The sequence below is a fragment of the Engraulis encrasicolus genome, chromosome 2 (assembly GCF_034702125.1).
Source record: "Engraulis encrasicolus isolate BLACKSEA-1 chromosome 2, IST_EnEncr_1.0, whole genome shotgun sequence".
NCBI classification, from domain to species: Eukaryota; Metazoa; Chordata; class Actinopteri; order Clupeiformes; family Engraulidae; genus Engraulis; species Engraulis encrasicolus.
The window spans coordinates 5,242,027-5,260,480 of NC_085858.1; the positions used below are offsets into that span (position 1 = coordinate 5,242,027).

Here is an 18,454-nt window from a genome sequence, read left to right on the forward strand (position 1 = left end):
ATGATATAAAACCCGGAGGATCCGGTTGGAGAGCCGGGTAAAGACCTCATCCGAACAGACCGGATGGCTGTTCAGTCACGAACATTCACTGAGTAAAACTGAACCAACTCCCGCCTCGTCATTCATCGAGCCTGTTTGATCCGTCCAGCCTGTTGTGGCCAATTGAGTCGCGGATCCCAGCTCCCTATGTTTGTGCTTCTGACTCTGTTGAGCTCTACATTTCTAAATGTTAACAGTGCTCTGCCAACGCTTTAACATCTCACTCTGTAGGCTACTCTTAGGGAAATTATAGTGTACAGACGTGACTATCACTCACTGCGTTACAGCGTAGGCTACAGTCTTTAAAGCCACTGCTGTCACTCCCCTCGTCCGAGTCACTCAGCAGCGGCGCCCTCGGCGACTCGGTGAGACGAATCCTGACTGAGTTGTTGGTAGCAGCGAATCCCCTACGGATCGGATCAACGCTTAAGTTTCGTTTTTGCCACGAGTGTGCGAGTCGCAAGGCAACTCGGCAGCGGAAGCGAGTGGTCATCTGCTGCTCGCCTCCTGACTATCCCTGCTCAACTAGACTTCTGCTCCCAAATATTTGACTTTTAGTCTTCTTAAATACAAACAACACACATTATTTATTGCAAAATCAGGAACATGCCGTTTCACTGCTGCCAAAGGCTGTTCGAGTTGTGGTTGCATGTTTAGTGAGGAGAGGTGGGTCGGATCGCAGCATGAGTTTAGGAACTGTGACATTCATAAAGTGAGTTTTGTTGATCAAACTGTCTTACTCTTTGATTTATCAACATGAATTGATAAATGGAACAACAAAGGCATAGCTATTTAACGGCAGAAACTTTTTAAAAAATACATTATTATTATTTATTTTTATTTATGCCTATTTTAAATAAGTGATCCGTGTGATCCGAGTGATCCGTCTAATCCGGATACTCTCCTTGGAATGATCCAATCCTTCCGGACGCCTCAAAGATTCGAGTTAAGCACCTCTATGCACGCGAAACAATTACATCCCCTACGCCCCGCGTTTTGGGGATATAACTAATAGCTGAAAAGTATTTTCCTTGCTACATTCTATAAAAAATGGAAGAAAAGAAGCCTTGAACTTCTTCAGCTGTCCTCTTCTGAATCTCATGCACAGTCTGGCTGGGTTGGTTCATAGTTTACTATTACCTTATTGGCAACTTATAACGCTATTGGTTTTATTACGTTTCAAATGGGCCCAAATTATTACGTTAATGGCAGTTATTACGTTATGGGCATCGTTATTACATTATCGAAGTTTTTTTTTGTGTAAGGCCCATAACGTAATAACCTGCCCATAACGTAATAACTTATTACATTATGGGCAGAACGTTATTACGTTATGGGTTGGGAAGTGTTATTACGTTATGGGCAAGTTATTACGTTATGGGTTGTATTACGTTTCAAATGGGCCCAAATTATTACATTATGGGCAGTTATTATGTTATGGGCAGTTATTACGTTTTGTGTTCTTACACCCCTCCCTACATCTCCATCCATGGCTGAAGTGCACTTGAGCAAGGCACCTAACCCAAATTGCTCCAGGGACTGTAACCAATACCCTGAAAAATAATAACTGTAAGTCGCTTTGCGACTGAACATTCCACCTGCACTACTATACTTGTGACTGAACTTTCAACCTGCACTAACTCAAAACATGCACACGCACACACACACACACACACACACACACACACACACACACACACACACACACACACACACACACACACACACACACACACACACACACACAAGCACACTGCACTTTCTGCACTAAACCCAAACATACACACACTGACACACACACACACACACACACAGACACACGAACACACACACAAGACGCACACCGCACCTTCTACCTGCACTAAACACATACACACACATACACACACACACACACACACACTGCTGCTGGTGTACTTGACAGACCTTTTTAATATTTATTTTTCTTCAAAATGCTACTATTACCATGTCAGAACGCTATAAAGGACTTTTTTTAGGAAAAGCACAAAAGCACAACAAATACCTCTTAATGTATGTCCTCTACAAGTCTTCTGTTGTCCAGTCTTGCACTTTAAATGTCTGTATGAGCACTGTCTATGTCCATACTGTCTTAAGTCCATGTATAAGTAGTGTCTATGTCTATACTGTCTATGTCCTTACCTAGATTAGTCTATGTCTGTATGGGAAAGCAAGAAATGTAATTTCAAATTCTTTGTATGACCAGTGCATGTAAAGAAATTGACAATAAAACCTACTTGACTTGACTTGATTTGACTTTGAATAAAATGAAAGTGTCAGCTAAGTTAAATGTAATGTAATGAGATATAATGTAATATAAGTCCTTCAGCAGGTTTCTAAACTGAAAAATCCCACCTGGAAACAAACAGACCACAGGACACAAAGGAATCAGGATGGTGTTTCTCACTGTACCTGGTATAGACAAGACTGTTGGTAGAGTACAGTCATGGGAAAAAGTGTGTGATATTATGTGTAAAAATTGCACTTCTACCAACAACTTTTTCAAAAGTTTCTCAGGGGAGACCCCGCGAATCCCCACTAATCAGAATCCATCTCTGACCATCTACCCTGATTTGATTTTACAACTCGACCACTGGTCATAGGTGTGCACAGATAGAGATGAGGTGGACAAAAAAAATGCCCTTTTGAGATTTTTTTGTCACAATGTACTGTGGTCCATATTTGCATGATCATTCCCAACTCACATTAAAGCTGAATTGCACCTACATATGAAATGTGCTACACAAATACAAATACATGAAAAAGCTTAATAGCATTGCCTTGCTAAATCTGTAGTTATTTTACACACACGCACAAGCACACGCACGCACACACACACACACACACACACACACACACACACACACACACACACACACACACACACACCAACACCCACATCAGCGCACCTTCTAGCATGCAGATGGATGTAGTATTTGACACCCATCTCCTTCACCATCAAGCTTCTGCTGCTGAGTGCGTGAACATCATTTCCACTGAAAAGGGAAGAAAAAATGAAAATAAACATGTGTGTCAAACTCCCACAAACTGTGAACTGCCACATCCTGTGCACACTAATATGCAATGTGGGCCGCTGTTCGACTACCATGGAGGTGTGGAGCAACTTTCAGCTCTTTAAAAATAACTATACTTTCACGCTTTTGACGAACAGTTAGTTCTCTATTTTCAACTCGTAATGAAGTTTTAATTGACCTAAAGCTCATTTTAGGTAATCAAGCTTGCACCTCCCTCATTATACAGGTTACACTGGGTTTTTTTCCATTACCTTGTTCCATTTGCGGTGAAAGACACATTTTGGTCAAAGTGATGCAAGTTATCAACACCATACTGAAGCATAAAGTCTGCCTGACACAAAAGTATAAAAGGGAAGTGTATTATATGGTAACACCAAAGACAGAGAATGTAGTGCAGGTGCTGGAGCAAACAGACAGCAAATGAAAATAAATAATTTGTCAGTGAATTATCAGGGCTTTGATAATTTGTTTTCAGATTTTTTTTTCTGAAATGGGTAGCCACATAATGCACACTGTTCCGCCAGTGGTAAGTGCCCATCACCCCCTCCCCCACCGCATAGTATTCACCACCCCCATTCGAACCGGTGCGTAAAGTAGAAAATAAAATATAAAATATGTAAACCTAAAATATGTACACATGTATACATCCCGACCCACACTTCATCAATAACATCAAGATAAGATATCCATATCACACAATTAAGTCAGAATTAGTCAACATATGACATTCTAGATCAGTGTTTCCCAAACTGTGGTACGCGTACCCCTAGGGGTACGCCACGTCATGACAGGGGGTTCGCAGAAATATTTTGAAAAAAAAAAAAAATGCTTGGGAAAAAAAAACCAAATGTTGAAACAACAGTGCAACGCAATACAAGAAAAAAACTGATATCAGTCCCAGCACTACATAAAGTTGTAGGGGGGGAAAAATCATCATATAAAAGTGAACGTAATTCAACAACAGAAAAAAAATGACTAGCCTATATCAGTCCCAGCACTTTACTGCGCAAGCACACCCACGTTACAGGATTCTGAAAACTGTTGCTAAGTAACACTAAACTTTTAGTCACACGTCGCCGTGATGGCAATGAAACGTCCCTACTAAACAAAAAGGGTACAGGTCTTTTCGTCGAATGGATTCTTGAGAGGGGACCATTAGAACAAAACGTTGGACCATTCGTATAAGGCAGGGGATCTTTCGTCGAGGACGTTCCGTCTACCGCAAAAGCCTACGAAAGGTCCTTAAAATTGAACTAAAGATCCTTAGGTTTCAACTAAACGTCCAGCTTTTTTAATGCTCATTTTAACGGGTTTTCTTCAGCCTGCCTATATTAGAAATGTAAATCAGCTTTTTTAATGCTCATTTTAAGGGTTTTGTTTATTTAACCCTTTAAGCGCCAAAGTCGCAGAATTGCGCCGGTACGTCATCATGAACAAAAGCGCATGTAGATCAAACCAGCGGTCTTAACACATTGAATACCGGCGGTGCTCACGGAATTATGTCGTAGAATACCAGCGTTCTAAGCCCTTTTTTACGTTTTTTTGTAGACTCACAGCGTATTATGTGATAGGGCCACTGAAACATGTTATGGCTCATTTGAAAGTGGAGACGCTGCCCTCTTAGTAGGTGAAAACCATGTGTCTCTACGAGCTTTCATTGACGGCAAACATACGCTAAACCGAACTGGGTATCCATGGAATTCAGCTACAAACGGAGATATTGAGGTTTTTGTGAAGGGTGCGCTTCTTCAGAATGTGACGAGTTTGAAAGGGGATGAGTTGGTTTTAATCACAATTTGGTGCAAGGTTAGCTCTGACACACATCTTCCTGCACGTCAAGACACACCTCCTGCTCTAAACCACTACGACACCGGCAATCAATGCCCTTCGAAATCCACGTTTTTCACACAGACTGAACACAAGCTCTTTGCACACATGCAGAAGGTCGGACATTTGCTAAAATAGTTCCCGATGACTCCCGAAATAATAGCCCAACATTGACAACAAATCCCAATGATATGATGCTTAGATGTAGCCCATCCGATCCATATGTAGCCATCTATGCTAGCTTCTGGCTTTTCACATACAGGAAGACAGTTCAACATAGGGGTGAATAATCAAATAAACTTATCTGGTTGGCGATCAAACTTCTAAATCGGAGCGCATTACTCCAATTACAATTCGGGTGCCATTTTGATCCAAGGAGCTGGTAAAGGTCTAGGTAGCAAGCCCAGAAAGTTCAAGATACTCCTGGAACGATGTACAATGGTCTCTGTGTTTACCTATTGCGTGAAGTCAGACACAATACACGCTACCGATCGTAGGCTACTAGGGAAACAACAACATAGCACGATTCACGAATACGGCAGCACACCTCCTGCTCTGTCACACTACGACACCAGCAATCGATGCCCTTTGAAATCCCCGTTTTTCACGTGGACTGATCACAAACTCTTTGCACACATGCAGAGGGTGAGACATTTGCTAAAATAGCTCCCAATGACTCCCGAAATAATAGCCCAACATTGACAACAAATCCAAATGATATGATGCTTAGATGTAGCCTAGCCCATCCGACCCGAATCATATGCGGTGGCAGATGGACACTCCCAACTGAGATCGCTCCCGGACGTGTAGTCCCAGGTGTTTCTATCACTCCCGGACGTGTAGTCCCACCCGGATCGATAGTCTGGCTAGTGGGAGCGAGCCGACAGGGGAGCGTCCTGCGTTGGGAGCGACAATCAGGGAATCATGATATGTAGCCATGCTAGCTTCTGGCTTCTCACATACAGGAAGACACAGAAACTTATCTTTTTGGCGATCAAACGTCCAAATCGGAGCGCATTACTGCAATCACATATCGGGTGCCATTTGGATCCAAGGATCTGGTAAAGGTCTAGCAAGTCCAGAAAGTTCAAGATACTCCAGGCACGATACAATGGTGTTTACCTATTGCGTGAAGTCAGAGACAACACATGCTACAGTGACCCTAGGGAAATCAATGCAGGCAGCGCGATAGGCGACATGGGTTGGCATCCAGACATCTTGGTAAGTTAAATTAAAATATCCAAATCATAACACTCAAACATCATAACAATCAAACAACTTTGGACTGCAAATGTTGTCATTTATGTCCATCACAGAGCTACCAAAATCACATATATTGTCCATTGAAGGGTGTAGATTCAAAATATGATATTTAAATGCAAAAACGTATTTTTACGTTTTGGTATACAACGCATGGGCGTGAAAAACGCATTATTACGTCGTCGGTACTCAATGTGTTAATAGTGTTCATCCTCCCTACCAGTAGTTGGCAGACATGCTACCCTTTCAAACAAGACTACGATTGCGTCATTTTGTAGTTCACAGAGTCTTTGGTGGAGCAGTAAAAGACGCGACCTGTGACGCGACTACAAAATGCGGAAGTAGCCACTTTGCGTCTTTGACTCGAGTCGTGCGAGTTGGGTTTGTGTTGTTATCAGTGAACTATCAGCGAGCTATTTCATCATAGCTAGTGAGAAGTTGAATCGTGATGAAGTTCTGAGCATGTTATTTGCCTATTCTGACTCCGAAGGACAGTTTTTATCTCACGAGGGGGATAATGATCGGACGAGCACTCTTTGTTTACCGTGGCGAAACTTCCGAAGGCAGTGATGCCGACATGCGAAGCAAGGATGTTCTCTAAGCACACACACACATTGAAACTCATTCGGTGACTTTATCCGATCTCAAGTGAGTCGGTGGTATTGGCGAATGAAATCGTGGTGTCCATACAGGTATTGGTGGAGGAATTAGGGGTGAGAGAAGTGGGTCTGGTAATGTTAGCTTGGGCTCCCTCCATTCAGCCCCCGGTGATGCGGGTAGCCACCTATCCGGACGCAAACGCAATAATCCTGGGATCAGACAAACACTGTTCACCAAGCAGCACACACGCACTCATTCTGTCCCTCTTTCTGACTTCTACTGGTTGGATGGCAGCGGCGAACGTGCCATATCTCCGCATGGAGAGGTTTTGGTAATAGAACGCACGGTGAAGAGAAGACGCATAGGCAACCCTAAAACATGAATGTTTTAGACTCGTTGTTGACAATCAGACTGGTCACAGCGTTTTGACTGTCTTTGTAAGAGTTATAAATCAGTAAAACAGCAAATAGCCTAAAGACGAAAGAGGTGGCGATATATTTCTCTCAAACGGGGGAGAGGGTGGAAGGGCACTGCGCTCTCCACGCGAGGGGGCGGGGATTGTGTTCCTGATCGGCTTCAGGTGTCAGGCTATAACGTAGCCTAATTACGTTGGACACAATACTATGGATATAATACTTGTGGTTTCATACCCATTATGTTGACAGTTTGTCCATCAGTTTTGTGAAATGTAAGTGACAAACTGTAGAAGTCACTGAGCTATAGACTGTGCCATGATCAACCATTTTACTGCCTATACAGCGCCTGCTCCAAAGGCCATAGTAGGCTATACAGATGTAAAAATAGGCATAAATATGAATTGAATATGTGTGTGCTGACCCTTTCTGTGAAAGTTTCACAAGCTAAAAAGGTACAGGTTACAGATACAGACATGTTCGGCCCTCCAGGCAAAAGTAGTAATTGCTGCATTATATATTTCAATATTATTGCATTATATTAGGCCTATTGCAATATTACAATATATACTATATATATACTGCCTAAAACTACTTATTTCATTGACCATAGTGTATGTGCACTACGTGATAGTAATGGAATGTCAAATATTGCTAAATAAATTCAATAATCTATTGAAAATTATCAATATTTTCCAAAAATTATTAAAAATTCAAAATGGCCGCCACCATATGACGTCATAATATGCAAATTAGGTATGCATATTTACTCCCAAAATAATCTTGGGGTCATCCCCAATATTTGTCTAATTGACAGTCAAGCTCTATCTGTTACCAGTGTCAAGCCACATTCATTTGAATTTATCATGCCAACATTCAGCTTTTTTGAAAAATATTGCATTATATTAGGCCTATTGCAATATTACAATATATACTATATATATTCTGCCTAAAACTGCTTATTTCCTTGACCATAGTGTATGTGCACTATGTGATAGTAATGGAATGTCAAATATTGCTAAATAAATTCAATAATCTATTGAAAATTATCAATATTTTCCAAAAATTATTAAAAATTCAAAATGGCCGCCACCATATGACGTCATAATATGCAAATTAGGTATGCATATTTACTCCCAAAATAATCTTGGGGTCATCCCCAATATTTGTCTAATTGACAGTCAAGCTCTATCTGTTACCAGTGTCAAGCCACAGTCATTTGAATTCATCATGCCAAAATTCAGCTTTTTTGAAAAATAAATTGTGGCGCTTAAAGGGTTAAATATGTAAATCAGCTGTTAAGTTTTGTTTTTTGTTGATTTAAACATGTAAATCTATAAATAAAATGTACTTACTCATTTTAACTGGTAGGGCTATGTTGTTGGTTTTTTAACGTTTACGTCGTTACATTTTTTGACAATTTACGTTTACGCCCTTACATTTTTTGACAATTATCTAGACAATATTTGAGAAGCTTTTTTTTTCCACGTCGTTACATTTTTTGACAATTTACGTTTACGCCCTTACATTTTTTGACAATTATCTAGACAATATTTGAGAAGCTTTTTTTTCACTTTTACGCCGTTACTTTACTCCCATCTGCGGGCAGAGAGGCGGGACCAAGCACAGCCTGCTCGCTTTGAATCAAAGCAGTGCGGTTTAATGTGTCTAGAAGTAGGCTATTGACCCTTGTGCTCGCTTTGAATCAGAGCAGCGCGCGTCTAGGCTGTAGACTATAGTGCATCTAGAAGTAGGCTATTGACCATTGAGCACATTGTCATGCAGCGAGTTTTCTGACTTTCCGGTAACTTTTTAGATGCGAAGCACCAGCAACAAGACAAAGCTGTCTCCAGACACTTTGATGTTTCTGATTCTGAATGACAACAAATAGTTCGCGCATGAGCCAGAAAACAATATAGGTCCTAACAGTGTTGAAAACATTCCAGAACCCATGCACCTGTGTTAAGCCCATGGCTACAGTAGAGAGAGAGAGAGAGAGAGAGAGAGAGAGAGAGAGAGGTTAAATCGCTACGTTAACACTGCACAGGAGCGCGTTCTCTCTCCGCCGCGTCTTTGCATGAACACATGAAATGGTAATTGAATAATAGTTTGCCAGTATTGCAGGGTGTATTAAACCCAGTGTACGTTGGGGTGCAAGGGAGAGCGAGGAAGAGAGCAGCATCTGTGATTAACCGCTTCGAAATGTGTGCGTAAAACCTGCTGTTAACCAGTGGATTTTGTGAAGCTTGAAGTGTACCGCATTAAAAAAAAGCTTTGTTTGATTTCGTGTTTGTATTTTACTTTGACGTTGCCTATAGTCCTCAGATTATGGGTATTTTCAGTTGACCCCCTACACGTTTTCTTTCTGTCATGTAGGGTATTGTAAATAAATCGACCGTATTTTTTTATCATTTTGATTTCGGACTTAATTTAGCCCTTCGATCACCCCTCTCCAATTGCAAACTTTACCCTGATAGAAGAGCATTCGCTACCCTGCACTACTCGTTAAGCACTTATTGTCTGACTGATTTTGGCTGCTGCGAATAAGGTAGGTCTATCTTATAAAAAAAAGGGTCTGTCACCGTTTTGGCTGAAGGTTGACACCAAGAACCAGATGACAATTGCAGTCTTGCCGCGGGTCTTGAACAGTGCGCTCTCTTTCCGATTCAGATTGCTTCTTCTGAGAAGGCAACTGGCTACCGCAGGAGAGGGGAAAGGTGGCAATATTATCCACAAGCTTGTTGGATAAATTGTGTTTAGCCTATCGCAGATGAGGTTCTGGAATATTTTGTAGTGCATGGGACATTGACAAGGAAAGGTAGCTATGATATCCTCGTGAATAGGTCTTCGACTTTTCAAAATGCCTCCTGCTCGCTTTGAATCAAAGCAGTGCGGTTTAATGTGTCTAGAAGTAGGCTATTGACCCTTGTGCTCGCTTTGAATCAGAGCATCGCGCGTCTAGGCTATAGACTATAGTGCATCTAGAAGTAGGCTATTGACCATTGAGCACATTGTCATGCAGCGAGTTTTCTGACTTTCCGGTAACTTTTTAGATGCGAAGCACCAGCAACAAGAGAAAGCTGTCTCCCGACACTTTGATGTTTCTGATTCTGAATGACAACAAATAGTTCCATGAGCCAGAAAACAATATAGGTCCTAACAGTGTTGAAAACATTACAGAACCCCTGTGTTAAGCCCATGGCTACAGTAGAGAGAGAGAGAGAGAGAGAGAGAGAGAGAGAGAGAGAGAGAGAGAGAGAGAGAGAGAGAGAGAGAGAGAGAGAGAGAGAGAGAGAGAGACGTTAAATCGCTACGTTAACACTGCACAGGAGCGCGTTCTCTCTCCGCCGCGTCTTTGCATGAACAAATGAAATGGTAATTGAATAATAGTTTGCCAGTATTGCAGGGTGCATTAAACCCAGTGTACGTTGGGGTGCAAGGGAGAGCAAGGAAGAGAGCAGCATTTGTGATTAACCGCTTCGAAATGTGTGCGTAAAACCTGCTGTTAACCAGTGGGTTTTGTGAAGCTTGAAGTGTACCGCATTAAAAAAAAAGCTTTCGCAGATGAGGTTCTGGAATATTTTGTAGTGCATGGGACATTGACAAGGAAAGGTAGCTATGATATCCTCGTGAATAGGTCTTCGACTTTTCAAAATGCCTCCTCTCAACATTCAACATGTAAATGGGTTATTCTGTAGTCCAACGCTATCCTGGCAGGAGAATCATTCGTTACAAATACTGCATACACACTCAGCAATTGTGTCTGTTGGTTTTTGTCCTCCAGGTCTTCATAAAATCATCTACCACCGCTGTGATAATTTGACTACACACCGCTGAACAGTTAACAGTTTTTTAGGCTACTGTATTGACAATTGCAGTCATGCCGCTTGTCTTGAACTGTCTCTTCCCGTTCCATATCGTGACAGCCAGATGAGAAGCGCAAAGGTGGGGGCTATCCGCGATCGCGGAGGAAAGGTGTCAATATCCATAGCCTAACCCTTGAACTGTGGAGCAATTACATATTGTTTAGGTTCTTGAATACTTGGAATTAGCATGGAATTAATTTTCCATTAATAAGGAAACGTGTAAGATTTATCCTCAATCCTCCCCGATAATGTTTTTGTCATAGGCCTAATGTTAATGCCCTCCCCAACACATATCCCCAGTACAATATTGCGACACACGCTTGGCAGAATGATAGGCCTACTGTGAGTTCAATGTGAGTTGAATGAGTTCAATGTTCTTGCAACACTTTTCCCAAGAAAAGTCAGTTTTCATTTCGAGATTCCAGAGCAAATCAGCTGGTACTGCGCTGCTCGCTTGCTGGTCAATAAACGTTGAACTGAACCGTGTTGTGTGCGTGTGTGGCTATGTGTGTACCATCGTATGTCCATGATCGTCCGTGCTCTTATCATGCAAATTACATGTCATGCAGGCAAGGGCGTCCGTTTGATTTCAAAAGTGCTGGCCCGGACAATTACCATAAACCCGAGTAAGGTTTGAAAAGTGCTGGGTACAAGATAAGGCTACTTCCGATTTGAGGTTTCATGATAAATAGCCTAATACGCATTGGCGTATTGGCGCATAATGTGGCCATGTTAAAAATTAAAAGCCATCTGCGCTGTCTTGTTTATTTCTGATATCCTGCGCTGAAGTCATCTTTATCATACATATTATTAATGCAACGGTAACTGAGTGGTTAACCCATCATAACTACATGTAACCTTGCATAATGGTGCACGTCAATTTGTTGTCATAACTTCGCTCTGTCCCTTTTGATTTCCTCAAGCAATTCATCCCTTTTGTCATTGTCCCTGTTTTACTGTTCGTCTTATGGACCTAGGGCGTATCGATCACCATCATTTGCCTGAAACCTGCAAACTAAACACTGCATGCGCGCAGCCACACAGAGCATTCTCTGTGTCAAAGGAACCCTTTCTCCGCGCCTGTGCGGCATTCTCCTTATCGCTCCTAGAATGGCAATACATGTTGGCAGACTTTATTTTGCATAATTCACGATTATCTGGATATATTTGGCTAGGTTACTCAGCAAAGAACATCATTAACGTTAGTGAGGTAACTTTTGGCGTGCTGATACAAACACCAACGGTGAATCACAACGCAGGCCCTACTTCCCCAACCATAGCCTACTGAAAAGGTCCATAGCCATTGTGTTCAACGCCCTTTGATAGGCTCTGCCTGTATCAGGGTCGATAGGCTAATGATGATGGTCAGGGCGCACATCAGTGTTTGGGTTGTCTATGCTTTTTTCTGGAATACTGTGCCGATTAGATAGAAATGATCATGTTATGAACCCGAGTTTAGTAGATATCGCGCGGTGAACGAGGCAGCCTGCAAACAGTTTGAAGCGCAATGTGGCTGTAACAAGTTAGAAAGTAGCCAAACCATGTTGCTTGTTAACCTGTTTAAATTATGAGCGTTCCACAAACTATCTTTCTTTGCGCACGCTATAAACTATGGTTAACTATGTATACTTTATAATGTTGGTAAAGGCGGGATAAGCGGGATAATGTATTGTCCACACGTGACTACGGAAAATACATTTCCCTTCAGAGATAACAGCACTCCGCCTTCGGCGTCGGGGGTGTTATTCGCCCCGTAGGGAAACATTTTCTTATAGTCATGTGTGGACAATACATTATCCCTTAGGCCTACCTTTAAATTGATGTCGTACATTTTAAAACATTTCGTTGATATTGTAGTGGTGCAAACGACTGTAGTTATGAGATGGACGCCAGCCAGGCAGCAAGACTGCCGTTACCTTTCCAAAAATGAATAAAAATCAGTGACCAACACATTAGAAATAATTCATATCAACACAACGAATATCTTTTCTTATGTTTAGTAGTGCACTTTTGCAAAACCCTCTCAATTTGGAACAGCTCACATCAATGTCTGGCTTTAGCGATTCTTGCGAATGGTGATCTTCTCGGCGCACACTTCATGGTTCCCTCTCTCTTGCTCTCTCGGCTTGTTGCTTCCTGACAGTCTCACCCGCCATTTGAAATTAACTCCATTTTATAGGCTGCACGTGTAGTTCACAGGGGGTAACGCTGTTATCTCACTCCGGAGGAGGCAGAGGCAGTCCGTTACAATATAGTATATATAAAATAGGCTATAAAATAGGCCTAATGATAAAAAAGCAGCCTGAACTAAAATTAATAATTAATTTTAAAAAAATAGAGACGCACGCACTTTCTACATGGTTCGATTTTTGTTTTCATTGCATTGTGGTGGTAGGCACACAAGTTTGATAAAATATAAAAAATAATAGGCTAATAAAATAGGCAGACTAAACTAAACATCTGCCCAGTTACACGAAAGGTCTGCATGGATTGAACGTAACGTCCTTAGGTCTTCTACGAAAAATCCTCAGGTACTGCACGAAACGCCCCATGCCTTCTACGAATGGTCCAACGTTTTGTTCGAATGGTCCCCTCTCAACAATTCATTAGACGAATCGTCTCGAATTCAACAAAAAGAAAAGACAAAGAAATAACACAAACATGGACAAATGGCTGAAAAGGGTGAGACCCCCCTCCGCAGAGACACCACCGGCTCCTAGTTCAACTACCGACGATGCCGGAGACATCAATCCAGACCCGTCTCCCGAGGACAGCAACAGTGCAAGTGCTGCTTGCCAATCTACTAGCATGGCTAGTGCCTCTGAATATGACGGTGATGATGATGAGCTCCCTTCCACGAGTAAGCATGTGGATGTAGAAATGCCGACAACGGTAAAAAGACGAAAATATGATGAGAAATACATTGAGCTGGGGTTCACTTGCATTGGTACGGGCTCGTCTATTCAGCCACAGTGCGTCATATGTGCAAAGGTGTTATCGCACAACTCAATGAAACCGTCACTCTTGCGCAGACATTTGGAGACTAATCATCCCCACTTAAAAAATAAACCACTGGAATATTTTGAAAGGGAATTACGTGGACTTTCTACCAGTAAAAGCACCATAACAAAACCTGACACAATGAACAAGAAGGCGTTGGAGGCGTCTTATATGGTGAGCTACCGAATAGCCCAGACTGGCAAGCCTCACACTATTATGGAGGAGTTTTTCCTTCCTTCTGCCGCAGACGCAGTTGGAGTCATGTTGGGGGAAAAGGCAAAACGTGTCATACAGGCCATACCATCATCAGACAACACCGTTTCTCGGCGCATCACTGCCATGGCTGAGGACGTTTTCAAACAGTTGCTGCTTCGCGTACGAGCCAGTGCATTTTATTCACTGCAGCTTGATGAGTCCACGGACGTGGCGGGCCTGGCGCAGCTCCTTGTATATGTCCGTTATATTCATGAAGGCTCAGTGAATGAGGATATGCTGTTCTGCAACCCCCTCGAAACAAGAACAACAGGGAAAGACATTTTCCATATGCTGGACACGTTTGTGACATCGAATGGACTTCTTTGGACAAAATGTGTGGGCATCTGCACCGATGGCGCAAGGGCCATGACAGGCAGGCACAGTGGTGTGGTCACGCGTGTCCAAGCGGTTGCACCCGATGCCACTTGGGTACACTGCAGCATCCACCGGGAGGCTTTGGCTGCCAAGGGCATGCCTACAGAATTAAAGAATGTGTTGGACACAACTGTGAAAATTGTGAATTTCGTTAAAGTGAGGCCGCTGAACAACCGGATATTTACGGCACTCTGCAACGAAATGGGCAGCGACCACACATCTCTTCTACTACACACGGAGGTGCGCTGGCTATCAAGAGGGAAAGTGTTGACACGCCTCTTTGAATTAAAAGATGAACTCAAAATGTTTTTTGTTGACCAGACATTTCACCTTTCTGACAGTTTGCATGACGAAGAGTTTCTTTCACGCTTAGCTTATCTCGGTGACATTTTTTCTCGGCTGAATGAACTCAATCTCGGATTACAGGGGCTCTCCGCAAACGTTTACAATGTGCGAGAAAAAATCGAGGCAATGATTCAGAAGTTGAATCTGTGGATTGACTGCGTGGAGAAAAACAAGATAGTTGCCTTCCCTTTGTTGCACGAGTTTCTCACTGAATATGACCTCAGTCTGGCAGATGGCATCAAGCGCGACATCGCAGCGCATCTCAGCGCGCTCGCTGCTGAGTTGCGCAGATACTTCCCAGACAGTGACGACGAGTCGGACCGTTGGATTCAACATCCCTTCACTAGGCCGACTGCCCCTGCTGCCCTGTCGGTCTCTGAACAAGAGAACCTCATTGACATCGCAACAACAGGATCCTTGAAAACGGATTTCAACCGCAAGCCTCTCGCAGAATTTTGGATAGGGTTGCTCACCGAGTTCCCTGAACTGGCAACACGCGCGGTCAAGAAATTAATGCCATTCGCCACTACATACTTATGTGAGAAAGGATTTTCATGTCTGACCAGCCTGAAAACTAAATACAGACACAGGCTATGTGTGGAAAACGATTTAAGGCTGAAACTATCGCCGATTCGACCAGACATACAGGGGCTATGTGCGTCCGCTCAAGCACACCCCTCACATTAGAGTTCAGTCACAAGCACTCCGGCCCGCCACGCACCCTATTAAACTCAATGCAGAGCTCCACAGTTTTGGCTGTATTATGAATAGGCTCGTTATAGCCTTTGTTCTTGTTTGTTGTTATGCGTTGTTTGTTATATTTTGCCCGTTTATGATGCAGATGTATTTAGTGTCTGCAGGCAAGTCAATAAAACTCTAACCCCAGGTTGAATGTTTTTTTTTTGGGGGGGTACGCGGATGGAGATGAAATGCTCCAAGGGGTACGCGATGTCAAAAAGTTTGGGAAGCACTGTTTAGATCATTTGCAATCATTTCATTACGTGCAAAATAGCAACATCAATACAATAGAGTTACATGAAAACGTAGAGTTACATGAGGCTCAGCAGTATTTAGTTTGAGTATTCAATATGCTTCTCTTTTCAAAAGTTGTTTTACTGTATCCCCCCCTCTGGGATTAGGAACTCTCTCACTACCCACAAATCTCAATGTGGAGGCAGAGCCATGATTTCTGTCTTTGCAGTGTTTAGCGATCGCATATTCCCATGTTGTTATTCCTAATTGAAGTTTTGTGTTCAGCTATTCTTAATGTCAGTTTCTATTAGTTTGTCCTTTACATAAGGCCACATCGATATTTTAGCATGTAGGCCTACACAACATGGGTGGAGAGACAATTAATGGATTGCTTGATATCATGCTTCTCGCCTGTGTGGGGGTGGATGAAGGTTTTAGTGCCGTGTGTATTAGAGCAGCATCAGAAATATTCTAGTAAGGGGAGATAGGACAGGTACATTGAAATTAACGGTGAAGATTCGTAACGCAAATATGGCGTCTACCCGCACATCTCCCGCCTTTCTGGTAACAAGAGCCAATGTGCCTGCTGAGCTGCGTTGCCAGTGATCCAATCATTTGGCTGCATCGGCGCACGCGAAATTATGCACATGCTCAGTTGTGAAAAGCCGTTGCTCTCGTGCCGTTATGGAACTACTGCGCCTGCGCTCTGTCAAAAAAGCCGTGAGAAAAGTGGCTCAAAAAGCTTTATTTTGACTCGTATGACACAACCAAGTAGTCTAGATTGATCAGTTTTTCACCGTCGTTTCAACCATATGGTTTTCACAACCCCTGGGTTCCCCTCCGTCCTATACTCAGTTTCCCCATTCATTTTTCCCATTGACTCTCAGATCTGGTCTACTTAATCGCGAAATAGCACCCCGGAGGCGTCACCAAGATGGCCGCCATATGTCCCCTCTCATTCTAAAATCTCTCTGGCAGCATGCAGTGTTGCCAGATTTTCTACGAGAAATAAGCGACTGGCGTCCTGAAACAAGCCCAAAAGAAGCGACTGACTGGCGATGTGAAAACAAGCCCAAAAGAAGCAACCAAAAGGGTGGGTCATCAGTCGCGTGTCCAGAGAAGACCTTGCTCTTTGTGGGGGTCTGTGTGGCAGCTAAAATCCACACAAGTGACCACAGAGAGTGGGAGTTAACAATTCTGTAGTAGGATACCTTGTAAGGATGAGTGGGAAAAAATGAGAAACATTAAGTTACACACATCCAAACGCATTCAAATCAGCGGCAGAGCAGAAGAAAACATCAAGCCCAACCCTAAAAAGAACAAGCCCAAAAAACCACAACCCGCGACTTTACAAAGTTTAAAGCGACTGCTAAAAAAAAGAAGCCCAAGGTTGCTTATAAGAAGCGGAATTGGCAACACTGGCAGTATGCACACCTGCCACACCTGTAATTGCCAAAGAGTTGGTCAGTCAGCCAGTGTGTCATTGGGGGCTTCCTGTCACAAGGAACTGATGACTAAATCTTTTATGTTTTGTCATGGGCCCAATTCGAAACGGGGAAGGCAGCTGTCCTTCCAGTGAGCTAACTGGACATCGAGTCATCAAGTGTGAATCGAAACGAAAAATTGCTTTATTTCCTCTCTCGGCAGTTGACTGCATTTGTGGGCGTAACGAGGATATTTCGAGGATACATCAGATGCTGACTTCGCTGCCTTGGTACCCAACATGCTGTGCGCCACCTCCCTCTCAACCGGAAACTTGAAAAACAAACATGGCTACTACCCAAGCTACTACCTTATCATATTCTTTATTCTGACACTTATGTATGTAGATATTGAAAATCGAATGCATAAATCAACATTGTAGTATCTAAATATGCTGTCGCTAGATGTATTTATAGCCTATTTTACGATTCCGCCGTCTGACGATCATTCACCGTTCAAATAGCATGCGTAAGCTAAGCGCTAACGTGATGAACGTAACTCCCGCCATAGAATCGCAAGAATCGCCGTAACATCAAATGCGCAAGGCGGCGCACTCGTTAGTGCCGTTCGTAACGGCTGCCTCATCAGCTAACTGATCAGTGACCTGTTTATGTAGGAGGAGAGTCATCGAGTCACTGCCTCCCGTTTCGAATTCAGCCATGGTCCTGCAACTCTCTTCTCATCTGGTAACTTTCCACTCATTCTCACCTGTCATTCCCACAATCAGGCTCACCTGCTGCCACTTAACGAGCATTAACTCTGCTGCCTGCATACCATCACTGACTCTGCTGCCTATTGACCTTAATTGATTCTCGTTAATGAGCTGTGGCTACCATTGGCTGTCTCTTGTCACCTGCTGCCTCTCTCTGTCCATATAAACCTCAGTCCTCCAGTACCTCTCTGTCAGATCGTCTGCAAGTAGAACCCTGTTTGCTGGCTTCTTCCCGTCTGGCTCCTGAATCCGGAA

The 18,454-nt window shown here is 43.0% G+C and overlaps 1 protein-coding gene across 1 annotated transcript; it reads left to right on the plus strand.

The window, feature by feature from the left end:
* Nucleotides 1–13,719: 13,719 nt before the first annotated feature.
* On the plus strand, nucleotides 13,720–18,244 carry LOC134443401 (zinc finger BED domain-containing protein 5-like). Its single transcript, XM_063193191.1, has 3 exons — nucleotides 13,720–14,376; nucleotides 14,464–15,522; nucleotides 18,215–18,244. Exons 1-3 carry the CDS (start codon nucleotides 13,720–13,722, stop codon nucleotides 18,242–18,244), a joined length of 1,746 nt encoding a protein of 581 aa, XP_063049261.1.
* The last annotated feature ends 210 nt before the right edge of the window (nucleotides 18,245–18,454 follow it).

Coding starts and splice junctions, on each gene's coding strand:
- LOC134443401 (XM_063193191.1), top strand. CDS start 13,720: ATGGACAAATGGCTGAAAAGGGTGAGACCCCCCTCCGCAGAGACACCA. Junction 14,377..14,463: donor TACCATCATCAGACAACACC/GTTTCTCGGCGC, acceptor TATTCACTGCAG/CTTGATGAGTCCACGGACGT. Junction 15,523..18,214: donor TCACCGAGTTCCCTGAACTG/GCAACACGCGCG, acceptor TCCCACAATCAG/GCTCACCTGCTGCCACTTAA.